The sequence below is a fragment of the Diabrotica undecimpunctata genome, chromosome 7 (genome assembly GCF_040954645.1).
Source record: "Diabrotica undecimpunctata isolate CICGRU chromosome 7, icDiaUnde3, whole genome shotgun sequence".
Classification (NCBI taxonomy): Eukaryota; Metazoa; Arthropoda; class Insecta; order Coleoptera; family Chrysomelidae; genus Diabrotica; species Diabrotica undecimpunctata.
Genome location: NC_092809.1, coordinates 125,603,261 through 125,630,406, shown reverse-complemented (window position 1 = coordinate 125,630,406; position 27,146 = coordinate 125,603,261). Strand labels below are relative to the sequence as shown.

At 33.7% G+C, this 27,146-nt stretch overlaps 1 protein-coding gene across 1 annotated transcript; it reads left to right on the top strand.

Moving 5' to 3' along the window:
- Nucleotides 1–136: 136 nt before the first annotated feature.
- LOC140445791 (WD repeat domain phosphoinositide-interacting protein 3-like) lies at nucleotides 137–25,302 on the top strand. Its single transcript, XM_072538138.1, has 5 exons — nucleotides 137–324; nucleotides 5,305–5,586; nucleotides 11,191–11,531; nucleotides 15,581–15,818; nucleotides 23,085–25,302. The coding sequence occupies exons 1-5, from the start codon at nucleotides 258–260 to the stop codon at nucleotides 23,189–23,191; spliced, it is 1,035 nt and encodes a 344-aa protein (XP_072394239.1). The 5' UTR covers nucleotides 137–257; the 3' UTR covers nucleotides 23,192–25,302.
- Nucleotides 25,303–27,146: the final 1,844 nt, after the last annotated feature.

The following is a 27,146-nucleotide window of genomic DNA, read 5'->3' as shown; positions in this document are numbered from 1 at the left end:
ACATTTGAATTAAAGTAACTTTATTTTGTTAAAGTTTTCTGAAAAATGAGGAGCTGTATATGGACTTATCATTAGACTCCGTTTGAAATAAAGAGGAAGATAGATGTTACAATTTTCTAGGTTATACATCATTGTTATGAATTTCTGTTCTGTCAATGTCTATATTTAATTCTTTTTCTTTAGTACATTTAATTTGGTAGAAAATGATATTTTATGTATGAACCTTTTTAACAATTTAAATTACACATCTAAACGAAATGAATTTATGTCAAACTAACTCGTGTAATAATGGGTTAAATTATGTAGGTTTTAATCAAGATCACGGTAAGTTCTATTCATTATTGTATGCTGGATCATAATTAAAAAAGTTATAATTGTAATGTTACAAAATATGTCTTAAATAGTTTAATAGCTTTATATTACTGTAAACAAACAATCATTGCGGAAATTATTTATTTAATTGATGTGCCATTTGATAACAGATGTTTTTTACAACTTCATAATATATGCATTTATAGTTATTTTTACATTTCAAGTTATCTGTAACATTATTTAAGAAAAAAATATTTATTTATATTTGTGGGGAGGCATGGATAATTTATGTACTGTAATATATATTTCATTGGACATAATGATATTATAGGACAAAATTTTCAATAAAGTTTTCATTAAGTTCATCAAAATCAAAATTTTGGTGGTGGTAATGTATTTTTATTATTTCTTTAATTATTAATTCAACGGCCTTTATTTTTGAATAAAATACAATAGTTAAACCTTTAGGATTTAGTCATTTTATTTTTAAGGGTAGCTTATAAAACTAAAATGTGTTGTAGTTGGACAAGGTTGTGGTAGCTTCTTACAAAGAAATTACTAAAAGACAAATTACAATAATTATTGTAGATTTTCTTGTGTTTTTATTTACAAAAATTGATTTGTAAATATTAATTGCATTTTTGATATTTGATTTGTTTGTATTCAAAGATCAAAGATTGTATACATAGTTTGTATTGTCGTACAGTCGGTTCATCCTCTGATGTATTCAGAGATTCTTGATGAGTTCTGAACGTCGCTCTGGAGGAGGAGCGAAGGTTTTTCGCCTCCATCCTCTTGCTCATGGAGTTTATGTGTTTTTGACTTCCACTCAGCGAGAAGCTCACCAGAGGCTCTGTGGTCATCAAGGTGCCACTGGCAATGCAGAATACTTTAACAGTTCGAGTTTTGTTACGCTAGTAGTATATATTTGTCTTACATGAATAATTTGTCTGGTATTCTGAGCACAGTGGATGCCCTGAATCTCACAGAGATGCCAGCTATTCACGCCTCAACATGTGGCCAAGTTCACACTTCTCGAGATATAGGAACGTCGGCGGCGAGTTGACTCTTTGACGGCCCTTCACTCCGTACCTTCACCTCTCGCGAAATAATCTTAAGACTCATAGGGACTTTTATTTATTTCTGTCGAATAGTTTTGGCGACGAAGTGCTACTTCAGCTCGGCCACCGATTGAGCCTGGGTCTTTTATTTACTCCTAACCGTCAGTGGTATAGTAGAACGCTGTGTCAGTTTGATACGATCTGAAATAGCTTTAAGACAACCTGTCTTTCCCTATTTCAAAGATCGATGTCTATTTGGCCAAGGAGCGTTCTCTCCGAGCTGTTAGCTAGCTTCCGCGAGGTAATTGTAAGTCCGTTGCCGGACTTTTCTTTACCTCGGCAAAAGATAAACCAACAATTAATTACTATTTAACTGGGAATAAGCCACAATTAAAGGTTAAAATACGTTTATTGACGTTTCAATTTCCACTTCGGAAATCGTTCTCAAAATACAAACATTAGTAAATTAAACAAATTTTGTTTTTGTTACTTAGTGAAAAATTCTTCTAATAATTTAATTTTAATTTTATCTGACTCATCTATATTGACAATTCAGACATACATTATACATTTTAAAGTAGACGACTTTAAAATGATATTGCCAATATTGTTGAGTTGCGTTCCTGGGACGACTTTACTTATAAGATAGTTCATTCGATTACATGAAATCAACTTTAACTCGAGAATATCCGTCAGAAAAGATCATAACATGTAATTCGTCTTTAAAAAGACAAATACATGCCATGATGACAGTAAAATTCTCCCGTTAGTGATTCCATAGTAAATTATGAGGAGAAAACCAGGAAAAAAAAACCTCATAATATTATCCCGACATGGTAAGTATTTGATCTTGCATTTAGTTTACCTTCAATAAATACCAAATTCCGATTTTATATGTTTGTTATTTAAAAAATATAAATGATGCACTCTCTATATGTTACTGACTTACCAATTCTGGTATTTTCTTTTTAATAACTTCCTCTTTCAATATGGGTAACCAGATCCTACTACATTCTGCCGAGGAATTCGCGACACAATTGGTCTCATTTAGCATAATTAGAGCCGCTTCTTTGATTTTTCTCTTTTTACCATCCGTTTCTTTTAGGACTATATTTGAATCATTCCATTGAACCCTATGTTCATTATCCCATGCATGTTTACATATTTGAGATCTATCAAATTCTCTATTTTTAATATAGGATTGATGTTCACTTATTCTAACATTTAATGGCCTCGATGTTTCACCTAAATAAAACTGATCGCATTCACAAGGTATTTTATAAATGCAATTCTTTGTCCTTTCTTGTTCATTGTTAGGTTTGGTTTTGGACAAATATAGTCCTAAAAGAAACGGATGGTAAAAAGAGAAAAATCAAAGAAGCGGCTCTAATTATGCTAAATGAGACCAATTGTGTCGCGAATTCCTCGGCAGAATGTAGTAGGATCTGGTTACCCATATTGAAAGAGGAAGTTATTAAAAAGAAAATACCAGTATTGGTAAGTCAGTAACGTATAGAGAGTGCATCATTTATATTTTTTAAATAACAAACATATAAAATCGGAATTTAGTATTTATTGAAGGTAAACTAAATGCAAGATCAAATACTTACCATGTCGGGATAGTATTATGAGGTTCTTTTTTTCCTGGTTTTTCCCTCATAATTTACTATGGAATCACTAACGGGAGAATTTTACTGTCATCATGGCATGTATTTGTCTTTTTAAAGACGAATTACATGTTATGATCTTTTCTGACGGATATTCTCGAGTTAAAGTTGATTTCATGTAATCGAATGAACTATCTTATAAGTAAAGTCGTCCCAGGAACGCAACTCAACAATATTGGCAATATCATTTTAAAGTCGTCTACTTTAAAATGTATAATGTATGTCTGAATTGTCAATATAGATGAGTCAGATAAAATTAAAATTAAATTATTAGAAGAATTTTTCACTAAGTAACAAAAACAAAATTTGTTTAATTTACTAATGTTTGTATTTTGAGAACGATTTCCGAAGTGGAAATTGAAACGTCAATAAACGTATTTTAACCTTTAATTGTGGCTTATTCCCAGTTAAATAGTAATTAATTTAAAATGCCACAAGAAAATAGCTTCAGAACAATATTAAGATAAACCAACAGTCAACAAACGCTGGTTCCTATACTTCTTGCTGGCTTGAATAATATCATAGCCACAAGGCTTTGTGTTTATTCAAACACTAAAAAGCTTTTGGAATCGTCTTCAAGCGAAGTCTTCTTAAATTGAAGAAATGTTCACTCAGGTGATAATAAAACGCAGAATAGTTGAAAAGGGCACTTAGCCAACGAGGTTTAGCTGGGGTCAAGATGTAGACTGACTTGATCCCGATCGGACTACTACTGCAATGTTCATTTAGAGGGATAGGTAAGGATTCTTTATTTCCATAGGATGAACATGTGTGTCGATAGGATGAACATGTTAGGATATTGCGATCCTCTTTAGGTTAGCTTTGGATGTTGTTGTGGTAAAGCAGAACAGCACCGAAAAATACACTGTGGTAGGAAGACCCGATCCGAAGATGCGCTGCCTTTTTATGCATTTCTTGGTTGCAACTCCACAGCGATCTTCCGTCAGAAAGCCAATAAAAACGTAGTTAATAATGCTGTTTGTTATTGGCTGGCCAGAGAGACAATCTTTGCTGTGATTGGCCATTGTGTTAGTGCTTTTTCTTTTGGCTTTTGGTGAAAACCTTTTAACAACTTTGGTAGAACTTTTAACAAACATATACCAGAACACAAAAGGGCTGTCAAATATAAGAAAAATAGATTCTACCTATGAATTTCACTTTCTAGACCATAATCAATCTTTTAATGAGTAATTTAAACATTTTCACATTCAAAATAAAGGCATTACTTAAGCTATCTTTATTAAAATCTATAGAAATTAACAAATTAAAAAATACAAATATAATTCCGAATGACCAACTTGAGACAAACTGTTCTTCCCTCCACCTCCACAACTTATTCAGTTGAAGACTATAAAGTGTAAATGCATACCAAAAATAGATCACTTGGGAAACGTACTCTGCAGAAACAGCTTTAGTGATAATAAATTTTGTGAAGTGTTAAGAACAAAAGTTTTCAGTGTTTTACTTTTATGTCGAATATGTCAAAAATTATGTTGAAAATGAATTTCCATAAAGTAACAGTCGAATTCATCACTTAGTTTGTTTTTATTGTCTCATATGATAAATTAAGTCTTTGAAAGGTGGGTTTACAGAAGAATTTTACTCTTGTCCTATACAGAACACAGAGCCAACATGTCAATTCTGAAAGAGCTTAGTATAAAAGACTGGCCGTTAAAAAAAGTTAACTGAGAATACTTAAATTACTTAGGTCACATAGTCAGAAGACTATTGGACTATTGGTAGTAGAAGTGAAGGTAGAAGGCCAAATACCAAGAGGAAGATCTCCAATACGATGGGCAGACCAAATGAGGCCTCTGGTGGGAAAATATCCATATGAAACCGTCCATTAATTTTATTTTTCCTTATATAGTTTGTATAAAGATGACCTTATTCGGAACCCTGAATCATGTAAATGAATGATAAATTAATGAAAACTAGTATTTTCTCTTGATAGTACTCATAGACTTGTTTATTAGACTATAAGATGTTTTATTTCTGAAAGTTATTATAGTACAACATGGCAAGTCCAGATAATAAAGCCCCAACTATAACTATACCTGTGAAAGAGTAAACCAAGATTGTTTTGGAACATTATGAAATCATTGCATGAAGCAATATTTTTATAGAAGAAAATTTATTTATACTGATTTATGAGATTACTTTTCGGCATTATTACCTGTGTCATAAAAACTGTGCTATCGATAATAATGTGCAAGTAAAAGAGTATAATTTATTTTGTAATTGTTTTCTATTATTATTTTCAGGTTGTTTTGCTTGTGCTACAACAACTGGCTTTCGTATATACAACTGTGATCCTCTAAAAGAGAAGGAACGTCAAGATTTCGATAATGGAGGTCTCAGTTTTGTTGAGATGTTGTTTAGATGTAATTATCTTGCTTTGGTCGGGGGTGGTCCAAGACCACTATATCCTACAAACAGGGTGATAGTATGGGACGATTTAAAGAAGGCGTCACCCATTTCCTTGGAATTTAATGCTCCAGTGCTGGCTGTTAGATTAAGAAGAGATAGAATAGTTGTAGTTTTAGGTAAGTTTATATTAAAATATATTAGACTGAATCATAGTTTAACATATGTTGGTTTTCTGTTTACTTTTTATTCTAAACATAACAATGACTATTCATATTTTTAAATTAATCTTTTATATACACTACCCTTCGAAATTAACGCACCACCTTAAATGTACCATAAGTTTGAAGCTATTTTTCTTCTAAACTGTTTATTGGATTTTGATAATTTTTATTTCACATTATAGATATATTTCTAAGGTATTACTGTACCAATCTGGTCTGAGAAATGTCAACGTTTTTCTCATAAACGGATGTAACAATAAAGTGTTTTTTCGTCTTATTTTGCAACACCCTGTGGAATTTATTAGAAACAAATGCTAATCTTATTAACCCGGCGTCACCCAGGTGAAAAATGTGTGTATAATAACCCAAGTGGGGTATTATTGACCCCATTTAAAATTGATTGGAAAAACTCAACAAACATTTCGACCACGAATTTATTTTTTTAAATATCTTACTTGTCTATCTAAGTTTTCATAAATAACAGCAGTTTTTACCACTGGATTAAATTTGACCGCGTATTAGGTAAAATTTACAAAATAATAAAATTCCTACAAACAAAAAACACTAGATACATAAAAAATTCACAAACAAAAGATAATGATTCAAAATAAGAGATTTTCCAAAAAAGTTTTTTCAAAAGGTTCAAATAAAAATAAAAAAAAGCAGGAAATTGGATACCCAAGCTTGAAAAAGGTTAGGAGTCCCGGAACTGGATACATTCGTCGCAAATGCGATGAATTTGATCTAAACAATAAAAATTTTGGCATTGAGCAACTTGAACTATTTTGGATCGTAAATGTTTTGTAGGTCGCGGATTACTTTTTCGTTCTTCCATAATTGGCGTAACTAATGCTAATCCCAGATCTTCCAGGAATATATGACGTTTCTTTGAATAGTCACTAGTTTTTCTTCTGTAAATTACCTGGCTGTTGATTCCAGCTGTGTCCATTAGTGAAAAAATATTCTTAGTGGCCACCTTCTACAATTACGAGCTACACTGTAACTTCCTGTCAACTCATCCAACGTATCAACCCCTCCAAAGTGATGATAATAAAATCACGTTTTTCCCTTTTTTTGCTACAAAGAATACCATAGTTATATGTTCCTGAAATCCAAATACCGAGGACTCTGGTTGTCTGTTCTTAATCTGCATAAATTCTGGGGGAATCTCTAGCTTGTGTTTGCTCAGAGTTCCTACTGAAGTTAAACTATGTTGTTCACGCAAAATTTTCACAAGTTCGTAAGAGGTATACCAATTATCGAAAGTGATATTTCGATTTTTACCAGAAATTGGTGCTATCAGTCTTTGGACAATATCAATAAGTTTATTGCTTATTTGGTACGGCTCATCTGGCTGGATCCCTATATAAATTTCTATATTAAAAACATAAAAAGTAGAATTTTTATTCTGTATTTCGCGGGCTTGTTCGGAGTATACTGCCGGAATGAGCAACGCCCACGAATAGATTATAACTTCTCGTCAATAGTCAAGTACTGTCCTGGTGAGTAAGCTTGTTGACAATTTGCGACAAATTTTTCAAAAACTGCCCTAATAGGAGCCAACTTATCAGACTGTTGCCTTTCTTGTCGATTGTCTACATTATCGAAACGTAAGCATGCAATAAAAATGTAAATCTATTGAATGCCATCACTGAACGAAATATATCGATTCCGGTACCATTTGTTTGCCAAAGATCTTTTAGATTACGATGACCATTTTTATATACACCCGCTAGGTAGAGGAGGCCAAATAATGCCTTTATTTCAACAATATTGTTCCTGCTAAATCTATTGAATGCCATCACTGAACGAAATATATCGATTCCGGTACCATTTGTTTGCCAAAGATCTTTTAGATTACGATGACCATTTTTATATACACCCGCTAGGTAGAGGAGGCCAAATAATGCCTTTATTACAACAATATTGTTCCTGCTACAATATGCTTTATCTTTGTAGGCTAACGCTTTTTTATCTATCAATACATTGGTGCAGACCGTGATACCTTCAAGCATTTCTTCATAAAAAAAAAGAAGCTAGCAATGTAAAAGAGCATTAGCGTTTTTAGCATATGGTTTGGATCCTGGTAAGTTCGAAATTATGTTCTCTGTCCTCGTTCTAACTGCTTTATTACTATGGTGTTTTCTCCATTTTGTTTTGGAATCCCTACCTAAATAATAAGGATATTTTTTATCTTCTTTTCGCTTATTTTCATATTCCAATACTTCTAGTTCCCCAATTTCTTTATTTTGTTCACCATCAGACTGATTACTTATGTGATCAATTTTGTTTTCATCTTCGGAGTCCATAATTTCGTACTCATCATCTTCGAGTTCCTGCCAAAGTGCCAATAGTTTGGATTGGTTTTTTTTCGTAATTCATTCTAGAGAAAAAAGTTTATATGTACAACAAATAACGCCACGAATTAAAATTGTCTTAGTTACCTTGCGAATTAAAATTGTGTCTTCGTCACCCAGGTGGGGTCTAATCGGATTGCAGAACACTGTACTCACTTTGACGATCAACTTACAACTGAAATTGGTTCAGAATACCCAACGGCAACATGTTTTAGGAAGCTATAGGTAACCAATAAAACATCCGTGTATTAACCACGGAATTATGCTAGTTCTAAGTGTGTTGGGAGCACCATTAGACCCCACCTGGGTGACGCCGGGTTAATATTGTGAGTACATCTGAACATAGGCTATATTTTTCTCAACATTTTCGTAAAAAAAATTATCTCGATTGCTCTAATATCAAAAAAGAAAAGTATGATCAAACCATAACGTGATTTTATTGAATTCGAATACTCAGTAATGGAACATAAGCCGATAGTTGGCTATGAAAAATTAAAAAAATTGACAGGACTTTTAGATTGACAATGTACAAGCAATTCCTTTAGCCGATCTTATACTACTCGACTCAAAATTTCATGAGTTATTTAACATTGTTTTCGAGAAACAACGAGGCGGGCTGGACAAGAAAGAGGAAGGGTCATAATACCACACCAAGATCAGTTTATCAGGTTTCTTCACAATGAGACATTTACAAATACAAGTGGCAGATGTTGATAATATTCAAGTTGATAAGAACGCTATACAAATGTGTCAGAGAACCAGTTTTACACAGAAAGAGCTTTACTATTTAAGAAGAAGAAGTAGAAAAATATATTTCAATTTGCTAAAGATCACTTTGACTGGAATGTTCAACTTGTGCAACATGTATGCACATTTTATCTATTCATGGGCCCATGTGGTGATCATGTTGAACCCGATGACTGCTGCCGTTTCTGTGGTTTGTGTGGGAAATTATCTGGAGCACAGACGACTTTTGTGTGCATCTGCTATATAGTTATGTATCGGTAGCGCAATTTTATTAAGGATCTTTTGATATTCTTTGGTCAGAAGATTGAGTCGGCGAAGGTGTGGTAGTGGAATGTCGCTCAGCATTGCAGCCAATGGGTTGGTGTGGATTTGATTAGTCCAGCGATCATTCTCATGGTGTTATTTAGTTGGACATCAATCTTTTGAATGTGGCATTGTTGATCCATATTGGTGCGCAATATTGAGCTACAGAGTAAACAAGAGCTAAGTCTGAAAATCTGAGTGTGGTTGTCATTCCTCCCCATGATGTGCCACAGAGCTTCTCACTGATGGTATTTGTGAGCTTCCCATAGGGAACTTGTTAAAGATTATTTAGGTTATGTCTTTTTAGGCTTTAGTTACAGAATTTTTTACGAAAATATTGAGCAAACATGTAACCAACTCGCCATATTAATGAGATGTAGAGTTTCTAATAAATAATATATCTGTATACACAAGAGGTTAATTCATCTATGTTATGGCATAGATATATAATACAAATAGACTGAGCCTTGCAATTGCAATACAACGTCGTTCCCCCCAGTACGACAGAGAAAACTGTCGTAAAGCAGTCCCTATATCTCTTTCTAACGGGCCGGATTTTTGAGCCTTCTAACGTGACCTCAATGACCAATAGGAAAGTCACGTGCTCGATAAACCCAGCCTGTTAGAAAAAAAAGCAGTCAGTTTCCTCTGTCGCATTGGCTAATTTAATACTAGCGATCAGTCTATTTATGTTCGTATTGACTATGTGTTATGGACTTACAATTTCTTGGTTAGAATATCTAAATTGCATGATTCATAGGTTTTTTATGAAATCAAGTGAATATAAATGGATTTGTATATCTTTTTTTATATAAAGTGTACGATTATTATTTAAAAAAAAGTCATTCAAACGCTGGTCACGGAAATTCCAATTTTAGAATAGATGCAGAATAATGTTACATATAATCAACTCTCAAAGATAAAATGCATCTTATATCGTATTATTAAATTTATCTGTCACTTCTAGTTATAATAGTTATTAATTCACTTATCTTATCAAGTCTGTTAACCATATCTTATCGAATTTAAAGAACAGTCAACTATGTTGCGTCGTTGTTTTGATATATAACTTTATCAAGGTAGTTTCTTATGGACTTGTCATCTATTAATAGTATAGTTGATAACTTATTATTCCCTATTTTATTACTTTTATATGAAGAACTTTAAATGCATTTTGTTCTTTTTTTTATTATATTCTTTACATGCTGCTGATATTAGATAGTTCTTATCTTAAAACCGACACAGATGAGAAATTTTGGAATACTTAGGCCGACCACTCACTATCAGGTACACCTGAACAGTTAAACCTGTCAGGTGTACATGATTCTGTGTGGCGGGAATAACTGAATCGGTCATTTCAGAAACAACATGAGTTAGAAATTATAGTTTTGAGTAAATCACAAAAAACTGTTTTAAAGCGCTGTAAGAAAAACTGCTTTAAAATTAATTATTGCAATATTTCGCTATCCTGTACATGTACATTATGTATTACATATTTTTTGTAAAAACTGTTTTTTCTATTTCATATTATGGTTTTAAAAAAAAGTGACATGTTTTTTCAGAACAGAAATAAAAAAAATATTTTTTTTGGAAATTTGAATATTGTCTGTCAAACGCCCGTTTGTCACTACGCCTATGCACATATTGAATGTGGAACGAATAAACTAAAATATCATATTTCTCTCATTCCCATTCTTTCTAAGAACTTAAATATATATAGACCAGCGAAATGTTGATAAGTTTACAGATGTTTTAAACTATTCAATGAGCTTATCCAACTATACACTCGTGAATTGCAACAATTTATATTGTTACGGGGGCAAATTTTATGGGACTAACCTACTTTTTCACTTATTTACATGGGCGAATCATACACAATAAAAATGACCCCGGTAAGAATTTACTTCTGAGATTTCGCATGGTTGCCGTTAGCTCTTAGTTCAATTTGTAGGTGATTCACCTTTAATTGAAAATTGTAGGACTTATACTTGATATTTGGCATTTACTTGTCAAGTGCCACGTAATCAGTAGCCGCCATAGGATAAAACTAATAGAAAAAATATATAAACATAAGAATAATAGCAGCATCTAGTAATAGCACTACCGATCAAAATTTTTTATTTTTGTCATTTTCAATTTTTTTTTATTTTAGAAGGAGTAATCAAAGTATATACATTCACACAAAGTCCCCAGCAACTTCATGTATTCGAAACAAGCTCAAATCTCAAAGGTTTGTGTGTTTTATGCCCAAATAGCAACAACTCAATATTGGCATTTCCTGGTAGAAAAACAGGTTATGTGCAGCTTGTAGATTTAGCGAAAACTGAAAAATCTCCCTTAGACATCGTCGCCCACGAAGCAAATCTTAGTTGCATAGCACTGAATCAGCAAGGGACACTATTAGCCACTGCAAGCGAAAAGGGAACGCTTATAAGAGTTTTTAATACACAAAGTGGACAAAAGATAACAGAATTACGAAGGGGAAGTAATCAGGTATGTCGAAACTTAGGTATTTAAATTAGTTAATTATATATATATATATATATATATATATATATATATATATATATATATATATATATATATATATATATATATATATATCGAAAGATTTCCGCCGTTAGTACAATTAAACCTATTACAAGAATTGATATTAATCGTCATCGTGCGTCATCGGCTATTGTCGTCACATGCCATCGGCACACCATGTGCGTCGAGCGCATAGGTGACTTTCCTCAAGTAGTATGGCCTTCGTTCGAGTCAGTTCTGTTTTCGTTGGCCGTTTTGATATAGTCTAAATATATACGTGCATTAGCGGTTTCGGAATTTTGTGATTGGTTATATAGTTATGGATCGTAACGTTGCAGGACTGTCTAGTTCGAAGCATGCAAGTACAGAACGAGATGTGAGGATCCCATTGTCTAATAAACAACTTCAAGAATTAGCAGAGTCATTGTGGAAAAGTTTAGAGGAATATCCAGTAGTTTCATCACATGATTCTTAGTCTGGGGCGGATGATAATGCTGACAACGATAGAGTTAAGGCTGATATTGTGAATGATCCTGATAATGTTTTTAGCGACAATGATAATGATGATATCCCTCAAACAAGATTATTTCCAAACTGGAATTATACTCCTAATTTAAAAACAATTAACTTCACTAAAATACCTGGCTTTCGTGTAACACCACCAGTTACACCAGTAATAATCCATACGATTTTTTCAGTTTGCTTGTAACTGATGAATTGCTAAATTACATTGTAGATCAAACGAATATTTATGCAGAGGAATTTTTTTAAGCCATTCTACTTCCGAAAAATCCAGAATAACCGAGGGGAAACTTTCATAGCAGTGTTAAATATTTTTTTTTGGCATGTGGTTCCAAATGGGAAATTTACAACTCAATCGGCTACAAGACTACTGAAAAAAATATGAACTGTTTGCTATTCCTCGTTTACAAAAATACATGAGCAGAAATAGATTCAAGATCATTATGAGGTGCCTTTACTTTTCAACAAATGCATATCATGATGGAGATCCTGGTTATTGTGATCGTTTACATAAAATCAGAAATCTTCAAAATTATTTCAATAAACGGATGGATGAAATTTATACATATTCTTCGAAATGAACATTAAACATTAAAATCCACAAGGAATCTACGTTCCTGTAGTTGGCTGTATACCTTATATTAAAAAATTAAATTAAAATCCTTTGTAAAAGGTATATATTTAAAAACCCAAACGGGCTGTGAAATACTAGGTACATTTATTGGAGTTTTCAATGTTTTACCAACTAAGTGTGACATTCTAAAGTGCTTTCTCTTTATTCGTAATGAACTTAAGTTGACAAATAATAATAAAGATCCATCTATCGCCGATGTCTCGAATGCCGATGCAACAAAATTAGAACAGATACAGATAAAAGCTTCTATTTTAACATTATCGCATAAGCGCATTCAAGATATGATTAAAAATATTTATACAGAGTATCAAAATCTTAAGCGACATACAAAAACTCAGCAAGCATCTGATTCATACAAAAAAAAAAGATTTGCCAGTTTCGAAAGGAGTGTGAAAAGTTTGAGAAAATGAGCGAATTTTTCTTCAAGATCAACGACCCTGTAGAAAAATGTCAATTGGACCAGTGGATATTGCAGCATCTGCTGCAATAAGGAAAAAATGGAAAGAACAATGAAGGCAAAGGCAAGTTCTCAAAAATATAATACTGATGAAATTGTTCTTAAAGCATGTACCGTTGATTCCTCTGATCGTTCCATAAGTAGCAGCTTGTCTGACACAAATTCTTCTGATGCAGATGATCATGAAGAAGAATTCATTGCTTCTTTATCAACAGTTACAGTCCAACCATCTACGCCACAAATGCGGATTTGCTTGCCAAGTTTAGCTTCGGCGTGCGACAGAATCAGGGTCTCCAATCGTTCTGCTGCAATTATAGCATTAGCGGTCTTAAAAGATATGAGAGTTATAACTGTGACTGATACATCGAAAGTAATTGATAAGATAAAAATAAGTTGACAGAGTACATCTCATAGACGTTATCTTCAGAAGCGGAAGGAAGGACTGTCAATCAGAAGTATATTTTTTGATGGGCGTAAAGACAAGACTGTCTTGCAACAAAAAAAAGGCAATGGGACGTAGGGGAATATCGGGTTTGTGAATTTTGGGTAACCCATAATATTCGAGGTCTTCTGTAAGACTTTTCATGAGGACAAGACTGTCTTGCAACAAAAAAAAAGGCAATAAGTTTTATCGAAGAGTAGTTACATAAGAACATGTATCAATTATCGAGAACCAGGCTCTCGATATGTACACCGCGATTAGCATACAGACATTTATCCTGAAAAATAATATGTTAAGCGCCGCTGGATGCGATGGTACGGTAGTGAACACCAGCCTTCAAGTAGGCGTTATAAGAAAACTGGAAGAATACTGCGGCACCTCACTTCAATGGCTAGTATGCTTATTTTATTGCAATTAATCTCTACGCCATTTATTCCAACAGTTAGATGGACGCACCAGTGGACCACTTGGTTTTTCAGGGCCAATAGGGAAACTTCTGGAACGCTGTCATCGATTTCGTCGCAATAGAAAACAACCTACCAATATTATTAGAAACAAATTTAGAAAATATAGAATAGAAAATTAGTCAAGCAGTTGCTGAGGAAAATGTCTTAATGATTTGAGCCTCAAAAAACCTGGGAAAATATCACACGCAAGATGGCTGACAGTTGCTAATCGGTTGCTTCGATTGTATGTTGGAACTGAATATCCCAGCCCTCAATTAATTATATTAGTAAGTTTCATCCAAAAAGTGTGTGAACCAGTTTGGTTTTATATAAAACTGTATCCTAGTTGTTCTGATGGCAGTCAGAAAGAAAAAAAGATCCGGAGATTCAAAATACCAACATTAAATTTTAGTTCTGCAGGTTTGCTAAAACATATTTCCAATGAAGATGTAAGGAATATGATTGATTCTGGGAATCACAACAACATAGAGGTCTTAAATTGCCCCTGTCATCCCAATCTGTGGAAAAAACTGTTAAGTTAGTAACTGAAGCATCAGCTGCTGTTTGTGGACCAGAATCAAGGGATGGCTTTATTCGTTCAAGGTTGCAGTCTAGAACTATTATGCCGTTTTTTAACACAAAATCAGACTACCAATCATAAAATGTATATTTTATCATAAAACATTTATTTAGATTCAAAGAACTGATAAAAAAATAAATTTTTAAAATTTAATTTTTTTTTTATTCCCAAAAATTTAAATTTAATATCTAACCTGAAGATAGGGTCCAATACAAAAAAGATTTCTTACAGTTTTATTATACATCAAAACGCAACTTTTTCGGACTAGCCCCATAAAAAATAATGACTTCGAATTTTTCGTTCCACCCTAATATATACATAATATATAATATATACAAAGCTTATAAAAATCGCCACTAGGTGACGGTACTAACCCAATTCCGTAAAAAAGTGACTTAAAAACTTTTTGTCCCGTTGTCCAGTTTTTTCTTATCTGTACAGTTTTGTTTCACTTTTAGATTTATCAGTGCTTTCATTACTGTTATTGTCAATTTTAATTATTTTATTTTGCTTTTCCATATTCGTTATGTTTATTTCCTTGACCTTTTACTTTTTATTGTCGGTTTTTTTGTATTTGTTGATTCCAGCTTTTCTGTAAGCCTGTTCCATTTCCATTACGATCCGTTTACCTTCAATTTATTATAATCAATTCTTATATCTTTTCCTTTAATTTTTCTTCTGTCGTTTTCCTTGTAGATCTTTTCCTCCTAAGTTCTTTTAGCTTGTGTTTGTTTTTTATCAATTCTTTTTTCTTTCACATTTCCGATTTCGATCAAGCAGGTTTTTCCTCCTTATTTGTGTACTGACTTTACTTTAGAGAACAGAAAAAGTCGTGTTCCAAACTGCTTAATGCTAAATTATGATTAAATTCAGTGACATTAATGCTCTAAACATTGTAAATATTGTGAAAACTTACATGTTGATTTTTTTAGGCAACTATATACTGTATCAACTTTAATAAAAGCTCAACTTCTCTTTGTGTATCGTCAGATCACGGAACAGTCCACGTTTTCGCACTAGCTGATCCTAAGTTGAACAAACAATCTTCTTTAGCAAATGCCATGTTTTTGCCTAAATACTTCTCTTCTACATGGTCGTTTTGCAAATTTTCAGTTCCAAATGGGCCGCCTAGCATATGTGCTTTTGGACCTGATGATAATTCAGTCGTTGGTAAGTATTTCTTTCCAGGTATAAATATACTATAGATAAAGTCACGTTGAGATGGCAGTGTACGGATATAGGATAACAGCGTTGCCAATTCTACTGCCATTGTAAGTTTTGCTACTTTTGTAAAATAAGCAGGGCCAAACTCACGGTAAACTAAGATATGTTTAGGTAAGCTAAAGTTGTTAATAGAAAATTCGTGAATGAAATAAATGGTAATAATTCCTAAAATGCTTTTATACATAATACCGCAGTTAATAGGGAAAAAAATATGAAAAATATTCTACAGGTTTTTTAATGTTCTAAACGGTAGATAAGGGATAACTGATGATAATTCCTTGAAGAATTACAGCCAATTTTGCTTTGTTTATTGTTTAAAGAAAGATGAAGTTTGGAAAAAATCATTTTTTTGCCTATTTTGTTCCTCGTGCATTTTAGGGAAAAATGTTTCAAATAAATGTTGCAGATCTTAAACAGTTTTTTAATTTTTTAGTTTGTAAATTAAAATACATAAACAAATGACTGAGATAATTGCAAAAAACCCCTAATTGAGGCCCCTAGAACACAAGGGTGTAAGTGCAGTTGCTTATCACTTAGCAACTGATATCTAACAACAGGCACGTACTTTTGGCTTCAAACTTTCTACATTAACAACAATAACACCATCAAAAATTACATGTCATTGAAAACATGCTGAAAACTGAAAAAGTGCTACCTAGGTTTTTAAATTTATATCGAACTTTGAACAAAGATTTTTCAAAACTTTGTTTTTGGCACTTACACCCCTTGTGTTCTAGGGGCCTCAATTGTGCACTAATTTATTAAATGTTCATAACTTTATTTTTTGCATAATGACGTCTAATATAACTACTTGAAATTATGTCGATTAATGAGTTATTTAAGTGTGCTACATTTCAACCAGATCAACTAAATATTTTATTACCTTTACTGAGAAAAGAATACCCCCGAAAAACAATTTTCAATCATCTTCATTGTCATAATCTAGTTCATCTTCAGAGTCATCGTTTAATGAAATTCTAATAGGTTCAATGTCATCTTGAATGTTGTCTACTGTCCAAAAATTATTCTCCAATTTTATAACATGGTTGACGTAATTTTTCCAATGTCCATTGTTCTGTACTTTATCATAATCTTCATAAATCAATGTTTTAACGTCGTTTTGTTTGAAACTTGAATTCTTAGAGGACACGTACCGTTTCACTTCACTCCACACCATTTCTATTGGGTTCAGTTCACAGTGATAAGGCGGAAGTCTTAAGATATGTACATCTACGCGGCATTGTTCGTCACTGTGATTCCTGTATTTTTCACCAATACAATCAATTTTGTATTTGTCATAAATATTTTTAAATACATTAGCAGTTTCCAGAAGTTCATTTTTTAAGTAATCTTCTTTAAAATAAATGTCCTTTTCATAGAGCCACTCCTTAATTTGACGTTTCACCCAATATTGTTTGGGAAAATTTAATTTCCTAGAGTGATAAGATGCATTGTCCAAGATAATGACATTCTTTTTATTTTTTGGGAGATTCGGTATTAACATCTCTTCAAACCATTTTTCAAATAGATCTCCGTCCATCTCTTCATGGTAATCTTCAGCACCTTTTTTGGCAAGAAAAGTGATGTCAGCACCTTCAACAAATCCGTCTTTGTTTCCTGCATGGACTAAAACAAATCTTGGTCCTTTTCCGGTCGGAGTTTTTAAACCTGTGGTAAGTCCATTTACGAAAGCCTGTCGGCTATTTTTTATTGTTGTATCTTGCCATACTTGCCCATTGGTTATTCCAGTATTAACCCATGATTCGTCCATATAAATGATATTGGCTCCTTCGTTCCTCAGTTTCTTTATTTCCCGGAGATAGTGACGCCTCCAAGCGACTATTTCTTGTTTTTCTATTACTATTGAATTTCTACCTTGTTTGCCATATATAAAACCCATGTCGTGCAATAGTCTTTTCAACGTACTCTTGGAAAAATTCGGAAGATGCTCCATTTGCTTAATTTTTTCTAGTACTACGTCAAGGGTTGGAGGAATATTGTCCATAAAAAAACCGTGCACTACTTGTCTTATTCTAGACCGAGTTGCTTCATCATATCTATTCTCACGACTATTCAAATAACCGGTTCTTTTTTTTCTTATAGGAGTTACGAGTGGACCATTTTTACTTTCACTTCTATATCGGAATATCGTTCGCTCAGAGACTCCAGTCATAGCAGAAACTTCCGCACTATTGTTGATACACTTTTATCATTATTACTGTTTGATAAATAGTTAAAAACATTTAACACTATTTTTTTGCATTCACTATTTAACAAATTACCGTTTTTGAATTTTATTACACTCGCGGCCATTTTGGCACTGACACGACACAAACGTCTGATATCAACTGAAAATTCTTTTAATGACTCTCAAGTATTTACCTGAATTTATAATTGCTGGCATTAGACAATAATTTTGAATTTATAAATAGGTATATTTTTTTAATTCTAAATTATTTTTTAATGTCTGTAACTGTAAATGCAGGTAGAGAAAGTGTGTCATTAAAAGGACATTAAGATCAAAAACGGATTATACAAATAATTATTTCATTTCCACGAATTGTAAACAATTTTGAACAGAAGATATAATTCCGAAAAGACCAGATTTCCGAAATATAACTTTCTATTTTTAAAATACCAACAGAAAAATTATATAATTAAAAAAATGTAGTATTTTTCCGTTTCACATTCATAAATATTTCCGAAATTATAATTCTTTTATAGGAGCCGGCCCATAACGTACGATTGTAGGTACGATTAAAAACTGACAACAATGTAGTTATTTCTGGCATATAGAAAGTACAGGCCTATCTCTGGAACGCTGCCATCTGAATGTGAATTTATCTATAGATTAGAAAGACATTTTCACTATTATTTAAAAATAATATTATTTAATTTATTATTAAAATTATTTAATATTTTATTATATTATATTACAGTTGACTCTCGACAACTCGAACGTTGATAACTCAAAATTCTCAATAACTCTTACTTTTACTCTGGTCCTGTTTCAATCCTATTCTATTGTGAAGAATTTTACCTCTATTTCTCGAACAGAAATTCGAAACTGGTATATATGTATATTCGTTTAGAGAAAAATTGCTTTAATAAACGCTGTCGAAAAAGGGAATAAAACAGAATCTTAACTTGCGAAAGAGTTCGAAATTGCAAAGAGCACGCTGTCCACCATACTTAAAAGTAGGGGTACAGTTTTGGCGTATTCGACCCAAGGCAACTTCGTCAACAAATTTCGGTCGAAATCTGCTGAGTTCCCGCATCTCGAAAAATGTCCCTTGAAATGGTTTCAGGAATGTCGAAGAAAAAAAAACGTTCCAATCAGTGGAACGTTCCTCCAGGAGAGGACCCTAACTTTTGGCAGTCAGCTAGGTTATAAAGACCTTATTGCTAGCAGTGGGTGGCTGACAAATAAAAAAAAACGATTTGGCATTAGTGTAAAGTCGATATGTGGAGAAAGCGCGAATATAGATGAGGCAGATCTCAAATACCGGGTTCGGAATGTTGGCGGCGTCGTTAAGAAATGGATGACACAGTACGGACTAAAACTCGCGACAGAGAAAACCGAAGCCATCATTCTGAAGGGGCAAAGGAATAGGAAAAGTGTGAACTACAATGTGCGGCGTTGCACCAGAATGGAAAATGGAGGGAGCACATACGGGAGATGGCCCGGAACCATGGCCCGGAGATGGCCAACATTGGGGGATCCAAATCCTACACGGTGTTGTGCAGTGGATCGTCCTCTACGCGGCACCAGTTTGGAGTGGGGCAGTAGAGATAACGGACTACAGCAGGCTCTTGACACGAGTGGACAGAACAAGTCTGCTGCGAGTGACATGCTCCTATAGGACTGTGTCTGCGGCAGCCTTGTAGACCATCATTGTATATGTTCCGCTACATGTGTTGGCAGTGGAAAGAAAAGAGCTGTGTGGGAGAAGAGACCTAGACTTTACTATGGCCGATAGAAGACAGGAAAGGGAAAGGTCAATTGAAAGATGGCAAGAAGAATGGAACAATACGGAGGATGTAACACAGTGGACAAAGATGCTGATCCCGAACATAAGAGATTGGGTGGACTGTGGTCACAGGCGACTAGATTATTTTCTAACGCTGGTGCTCACAGGACACGTGTATTTTAGGGCCTACCTCTCTAGGTTCGGAAAGGCTGATACAGATGAATGCCTGTACTGCGAACACTCAGACACTGTGACACATACGATGTTATAGTGCAGATACCAGGCAGGGAAGACTGGAATAAAGGTGTACCCATACAAGCTGCTGCTACCTGGTACACGGATGGCTCAAAAACATCGGAGTGTGTGGGAGCCGGCATAGTAGGGACAAATCAAGGGATAGATTTTCCGGTAAGTCTATCTAAGGATGTGACAGTTTTCCAGGCGGAAATAACTGCAATCCATCACTACGTGGAAGAAATAGAAAGGCAGGAAAGAACGTTCTGTTCAGTTGCCATCTTCACAGATAGTCAGGCAGCGCTTAAGGCACTCAATTCTGTAGAGGTCAATTCTAATCTAGTATAGGCTTGCGTGTGTGCCCTAAATAAACTAGGAGACCGTAGCAAGGTTACGGTAGCCTGGGTACCGGGGCACGAGGGTCATAAGGGCAATGAAAAAGCAGATGAAATGGCCAAACAAGGCACATCATTGCCATTCATTGGACCGGAACCCTTCTGCGGAGTTGCTAAATCAGTAACAAGAACGGCTACAAGGAAGTGGGTAGCTCACAAATCTCTGGACTGGTGGAGGAATTCACCAGGACAAAGACAGGCGAAACCGTTTATTACAGAACATTCGCCAAATTTACGGCAGACCTAGCAAACAAAGACAGGAAAACAGTCAAGGTCATAGTAGGTCTTCTAACAGGGCACTGTAAGCTGAATAGGCACTTAAAGCTGATGGGATTATCAGATGATGACCTGTGCAGATTCTGTCACCTCGAAGAAGAAACAGCAGAGTACATTTTATGTCAGTGTGACAGTCTGGCAAATGTGCGGTTCTTTGCATTAGGAGAAGAAAATCCACCGGCACATAGCTACATGGAAGGTACAGTCTCGAAGCTACTAGACTTTATAAAAAGGGTCAGGCTAGAGAATGTTATCTAGGACTAGAGGACCACAATAGATCTGAAAAGGTCGCAGTGGAATAGGCCGAAAGGCCACCTCTCTTAATCTAATCTAAATCTAATCTAGTGGTCACAGGCGACTAGATTATTTTCTAACGCTGGTGCTCACAGGACATGTGTGTTTTAGGGCCTACCTCTCTAGGTTCGGAAAGGCTGATACAGATGAATGCCTATACTGCGAACACTCGGACACTGTGACACATACGATGTTATAGTGCAACAGATGGTGTGGCGAATTAAACAAACAATGAATTATTACGAGGATTAATAATAATTAAATTAACATCAACAATATTTCCTTCGATAGCCCTGGCGAGATGAATGAACTTTTACTCATAGGTGCAAATAATTATCAAAATTTAAATGGTTGCAATAAACAATCAAAAACAATTTATAGGTTCAAGTAAAACTAGGTGAACTTACCGCTAATTGAAGAGCTAATTACCATGATTTACACTACTTTAGGAAACAACGAACAAACGAATTCAATATGAGTGCATTGGTTTTCACTGTCGAGTTGCGTCTGTCTCTCTTAACGACTCACGCTCTTGTGAGTTTAGCGAGATGCATTCTCCGAGCGGTACTAAAGGGATCGTAGGAATACAGGGAGGAAAAATGTATTGATTAGTTTCCACAACCATATTTGAATTTAAACAGATGGGTAGTAAAAAGGAACAGAATGGAAAGAGAGACAGGTGTGAATTTTTTTACAGTGAAAGAAATGATTGAGAGAATGATTGAAACTGGACTAGAGTACATAACTATATCTGTGCAGTGATAAAAAAAAATAAGAGGAAGAAAGACAGATGGTCCAACGGCAAAGGTAAAAGGGAAAGATGCTGTAAGTTGAAAGTAGAAAAGTGAGTTAGATTGTGTGAGCCAAACTGTGGGAAAGGAGGAAATGCCCGACTAGGAGTAATGCCGTACTAGGAGGGTTCCTTTAAAAAACAAAACAGTTTTTTATGTTAAAAAAAAAGGACAAAGGGAAAGGGAGTCTTCTTGCTGACAGTCTGTGGATAAATGAATTGATAGTGAAAGCATTGCTGTTCATCGATAACTGTTCATATTTCTCTACCTACTGCACTGAAGATTGAATATCTTCCTTCTAATACGACGTCAAAGGTGCAGCCACTTGACTTAGGAATAATAACAAATTTCAAAGTTAAATGTCGTACCGAGATGGTTAAATTTTTAATTCGGTAACTCAAAGAGGGTGATATTTGACGACTGATCGACATGCTTCAAGTAATAAGATTTGTGAAAAAATCTCGGGATGGCGTGTCTACGGCAACTGAATAATTGTTTTATTTCTTGCGGATTCGGAAACAATTCAATTACAGAAGAAGAAGAAAACCAACCAGAGATGATATTTTTCCTAATTGGACAGATCTTACAATACATTTGGACGTTTTAAATCTTCAGGTCGAAGTGTTTGTTGCTGTAGATTCGAAGACACCAGTTTGTGAATAAAATTATCAAAACCTTGAAGACAGCAATCTACCTATTATGCCTACTACACTATTAAGCCTGGAGTGCTCTGAAGACGTTGAGAATGTTTTTAAAAGGATGGGGTAGGAAGGGAGTTAGACCAGAAATCTTTAGTTATCTAAATGCTACTACAAATACAATGATCTCACGTAAACAAAAAATGCAACGATCTAGAATTCTCAGTTATTTTAAAAAATAAATTAATAAACGTATTTTTATATTAAAATGATTGTTTAAAAAGTAATTTAATAAATACACGTACAGCCGGAAAAATGAAAGATTACCCATGAAGGATCATATCAATCACTTATTTTGTATTTGCTGTCTTTTTCTATAAATAACAAATGTTTGTTATAGAAAAAGACAGCAAATACAAAATAAGTGATTGATATGATCGCTTATGGTTAATCTTTTATTTTTCCGACTGTAGCAATTTTTAAATCAAACTCTTGTTAACTCTTACTTTCGCTAAGTTGAACAAATTTTCCTGGTCCTGACGAATTCAAGATATCGAGAATTGACTGTATTTAAAATTAAAGCTTTACTTATGGTTTCTCTTGTTCATTTCAGTTATATGTGGCGATGGCTGTTATTATAAGTTTGTGTTCAATCTGAAGGGAGAGTACGTGCGAGAAACATGTGCCCAATTCTTAGACATGACTGATGATAGCTTGTAGTGTCTCTATTATATTAAGTACAGATTTATTTTTTTAATATACAGTGAATTTAATAGTACTGTTGTATATGTTAAGAAATATGAACAAATGGAGAACTTCCTGTTATATGATGCACATATTCTATATACATGCGTAATTTTTAGGTTTTTTTATTATTTTAAATTATTGTGTATTATTTAATTATTTGGTAACCGTTTACATTGCGGTCAACTTTGTAAAAGAAATCACTGGCAATTTGTACAGCAAAATATTTTGCACTTGTACAATGTTGCCACATATACAATTGTTTTTACGGAGTAAATACGTTGAATTTAAATCTAACGATCTAATCTAACTTAACCTAATTCAATCAAAACTGAAATTTGAAATTAATATAACAAATTAATAACCAATGAAATATAAAATACAAACATACGCTCATAATTCCCCTAGAATGGTACTCAAAATTATATTTTCGCAGGAAACAATAATTTTTAAAACTGTGGCAACGTTTGTTTCAAAAATAATGCAGTACGCATACCCACGTCGTTGGCAGCAGCTATCATGGAGAATGCAGTTTAAAATTGAAGTCAAAATATCAGTTTTTTAAATGAGAAATATACAAAAACTAGACCGGTCCATGGAAAATATGCATTTTAAAGTGAATAGTAAGTACACCACACAGACTAATGCATACTAATCTGTGTCCTTACTAGTGTAAACAAATACCAATTATTTATTTATTTCTTATAATAAGCTTTAACATGAAGACAACGAAACAACGGTTAAATTTTTTCCAAACAATTTCTCAACTTATAACACATGCGCTAAGAAAGTGGAATAGATTGATTTTAAAGTGAAAACAATAAAAAGTTACATGATTTAGATTGATTATAAAAATCAAAAGCTTAGAAGTAATATTTCAAATGTTTCCATCTCTATTAGTTTGTCAATTACATATATTGGTATATTAAGTCTAAAAAAGGAGATTACATTGTTGCTAAAATATTTTGTAGTAAACAAGAGTTTATCCAATATTATATTTTAATAACACAAGGTAAATTTTATAATACATAAATTTATAGAATTGTTAAGCCTTTTATGGTGAGATCATATTTATGATAATATTATACAACGGGAACCTAGGTGTAAGAACACTTATACTTTTTCATGCGTTAAAATATACACAGGAAGAGTAGTTTTACTGGATGGAATGATAATTTGACCAAAACTGCTTATGCTTATATATGACTCATATCATAAACGCTTAAAATCCACAGAAACCAGATTTACATGGTCGAAAACTCTATATAAAAAAAGATAATACTGTCAATTTATTCTGTATATTATCTTGGCCATATATTATTCTGTTAACAATAATTTTACAGTTTCACTTCAAGACTAAGTGTACTTGGTAACATTTGCCTTGTAAATATGTGTTTCTTGTAAACTAAATCCGGAGCCACATGTTCAAATCCTGCGCAACCACTTTTCGGGACACTAATATTTCTTTGATATAATTCAACGGTCTTATGTTAACCTAAAGCCTAAAGTGTTACAGTGTTCATTGATTTTATTAAATCTACTGCTTTTTATGATCTCTGTGTATATTGCTTGTTTTGTTTCTCCCTCATGGAAAGAGCCGCACGAGAGCTCAATTCTTTTGATACCGTAGGTATCTAGGATGAGTGAATTTTCCTCTTAGAGGGAGTGAGGGCTGTATGTAAAAATAAAAATAGAATATATTTCCCAAAAGATATTTTTAAGTAAGATTGATACATGACTGTGTATTTTTCCCGACTCTTTCCCGTAGTGATCAGTAGAACGAGTCACAACGAGCAGTAAGTTCCCATATCTTCCGTTCCGTACTGCTCATCAACTTCAGTCGCAGATCCATTTTGAATTATAAACTACCATGTTAAACGTTTTGATTTGACAAACTAGATTTGCGTCATGAACCTAGACTTTAAGCAATGTATTAGATTAAAATTAATTGTTTGAAATGTTTATAGAAAATGTGCCACTAAGTATTTTGTGTAAATTGAGATTATTGAAATATTTCAGAGTTTTATGTGAAAAATTTTATGGAAAATTGTAAATAGTGATATATAATAAAAATATTCAAATATAAACTTAATTTGTTTGCATTTTCCCAATAATAGAAGTAAAGCACAAAAATAGGCTATTGATTTTCCGAAAAAGGATGTGCATGCGATTTTGAGGCAATTGATTATAATATCTAACAAACTTTGCGACCGTATGTGATTATAAAGAAAAATGAAACTGTATTTGTGCAAAGTTAAAATTTTTTTAACTTGATGAGTATAGATAGAAATGAGTCACATTTTGTTACTCATGGGTTTTCGAGCCGCTAAATACGAATATAACCCCAGCAAGAGCCTCTGAAGTACATGGTGCCCGGTAAGAGTACTCAAGGATTTTCGAGTCGCTAAATACGAATATAAAACCGACAAGAGCCTCTGAAATACATGGTGCCCGGTAAAGGTATTATCAACGCCTTTCTTTAGAGTTTTGTGAAAATTCGATATATAATTAATCAAAACCTGTGAGTCGGGGGGTTTTTGAGGTAGCTGAATATGAATATGACACTGGCTAAAGTCTCCGGAGTACCTGGTGCCCGGTAAGGCTGTATCAACGCCTTCCTATATAACGACTTTTTATAAAACTCCAGAGGAAAGTGTAGATAACATCCTTAGCGTGCACCAGGTACTTCGGAGGCTGGGGTCAGTATGTGTGTGTCGTCTTGTATACGTTCGATTAGTTTATCTTCATAGAGGTCGTTGTTTTCTGGGGATGTCTAAATTTGACATTTAATCGTACCTTTGCTCGGATTACTCTGTGGTAGCTTCGTATCTAAAATTTGTTGAGTACTTTGATGTCTTTGATATTTCTTTTCTGTTCGTTACGTTAAAATCTATTTCTGTGACTTTTTATCGAAAAAATTTTGGACCGGGGATAATTTTTAATTAATAAATTTTTATAACAACAATTCATCATGGATAAATTTTCTTGGTGTAAGAAGTTGAGCAGTCTTTGCCCTCATTCATTTCTTTCGCCATATCCATACTTGCCCATTGCTACTTCTGCATCGTCTTGTTTCAACTTATTTTCGCATTTAAGTTGCTCATAATTATTGTGTGATATGCTGCGTAAATTATTCAATTTCTTCATCCGAGTGGATAGTCGTTGGAGTATGTCTGTATTACCTTAAGATTATATCTTGCATTTAGTTTGAAGATGAGTTATACAATCCTCGGGCTTATGCGTTAATTCTAACAGTTGTAGCTTGATATAATTTGTGTATAGGGGTTGCGCAGCAGCAACACTATTGCAACAAAAGAAAAGTTCTTTTCCAATGGCCCCATTCATTTGGTGTTGAGAAGATCTTAGATGCTTCTCCATTATATTGATTAAATAAAGCAAAACCTATATGATAAGCTTTTAATCTACATAAAATTGTACATAATCCAATAAAAAGAGTAGGAGAATAACTTGGCAGTGATACTGATTTATATGTCAAATACTGACAGGATAAAGTTGTGTACAATATTTTAAGTCTACAGACAATGCAATACCAAGGTTAATATCCAACGATGTAACATACACGAGTATATTACATCGTTGTTAATATCGCATCACTGTGTTACCAATAAAAAAAATATGGACCCTAGGAGTTCTTGACATCCCATTTTGAAATCATTTATTAAATTGGTAAAATAAGATACTGATTCCGCGAAAAACGTACATTTTTCTTTTTTTACTGCAAGACCACATTCTTGTAAAATCGCTAAAACTTTACACAAATTCCTAGTGTGTTCTTCCCTATTCCTTCCTGTAATTAGAATATCGTCTAAAAAAATAGATATACTTGGCATATTGAGAAATATTTGTTCCATAATACGTTGGACCTGATACAACTCTATACGGTAGCCGATTAAATGCAAATAATCCCTTA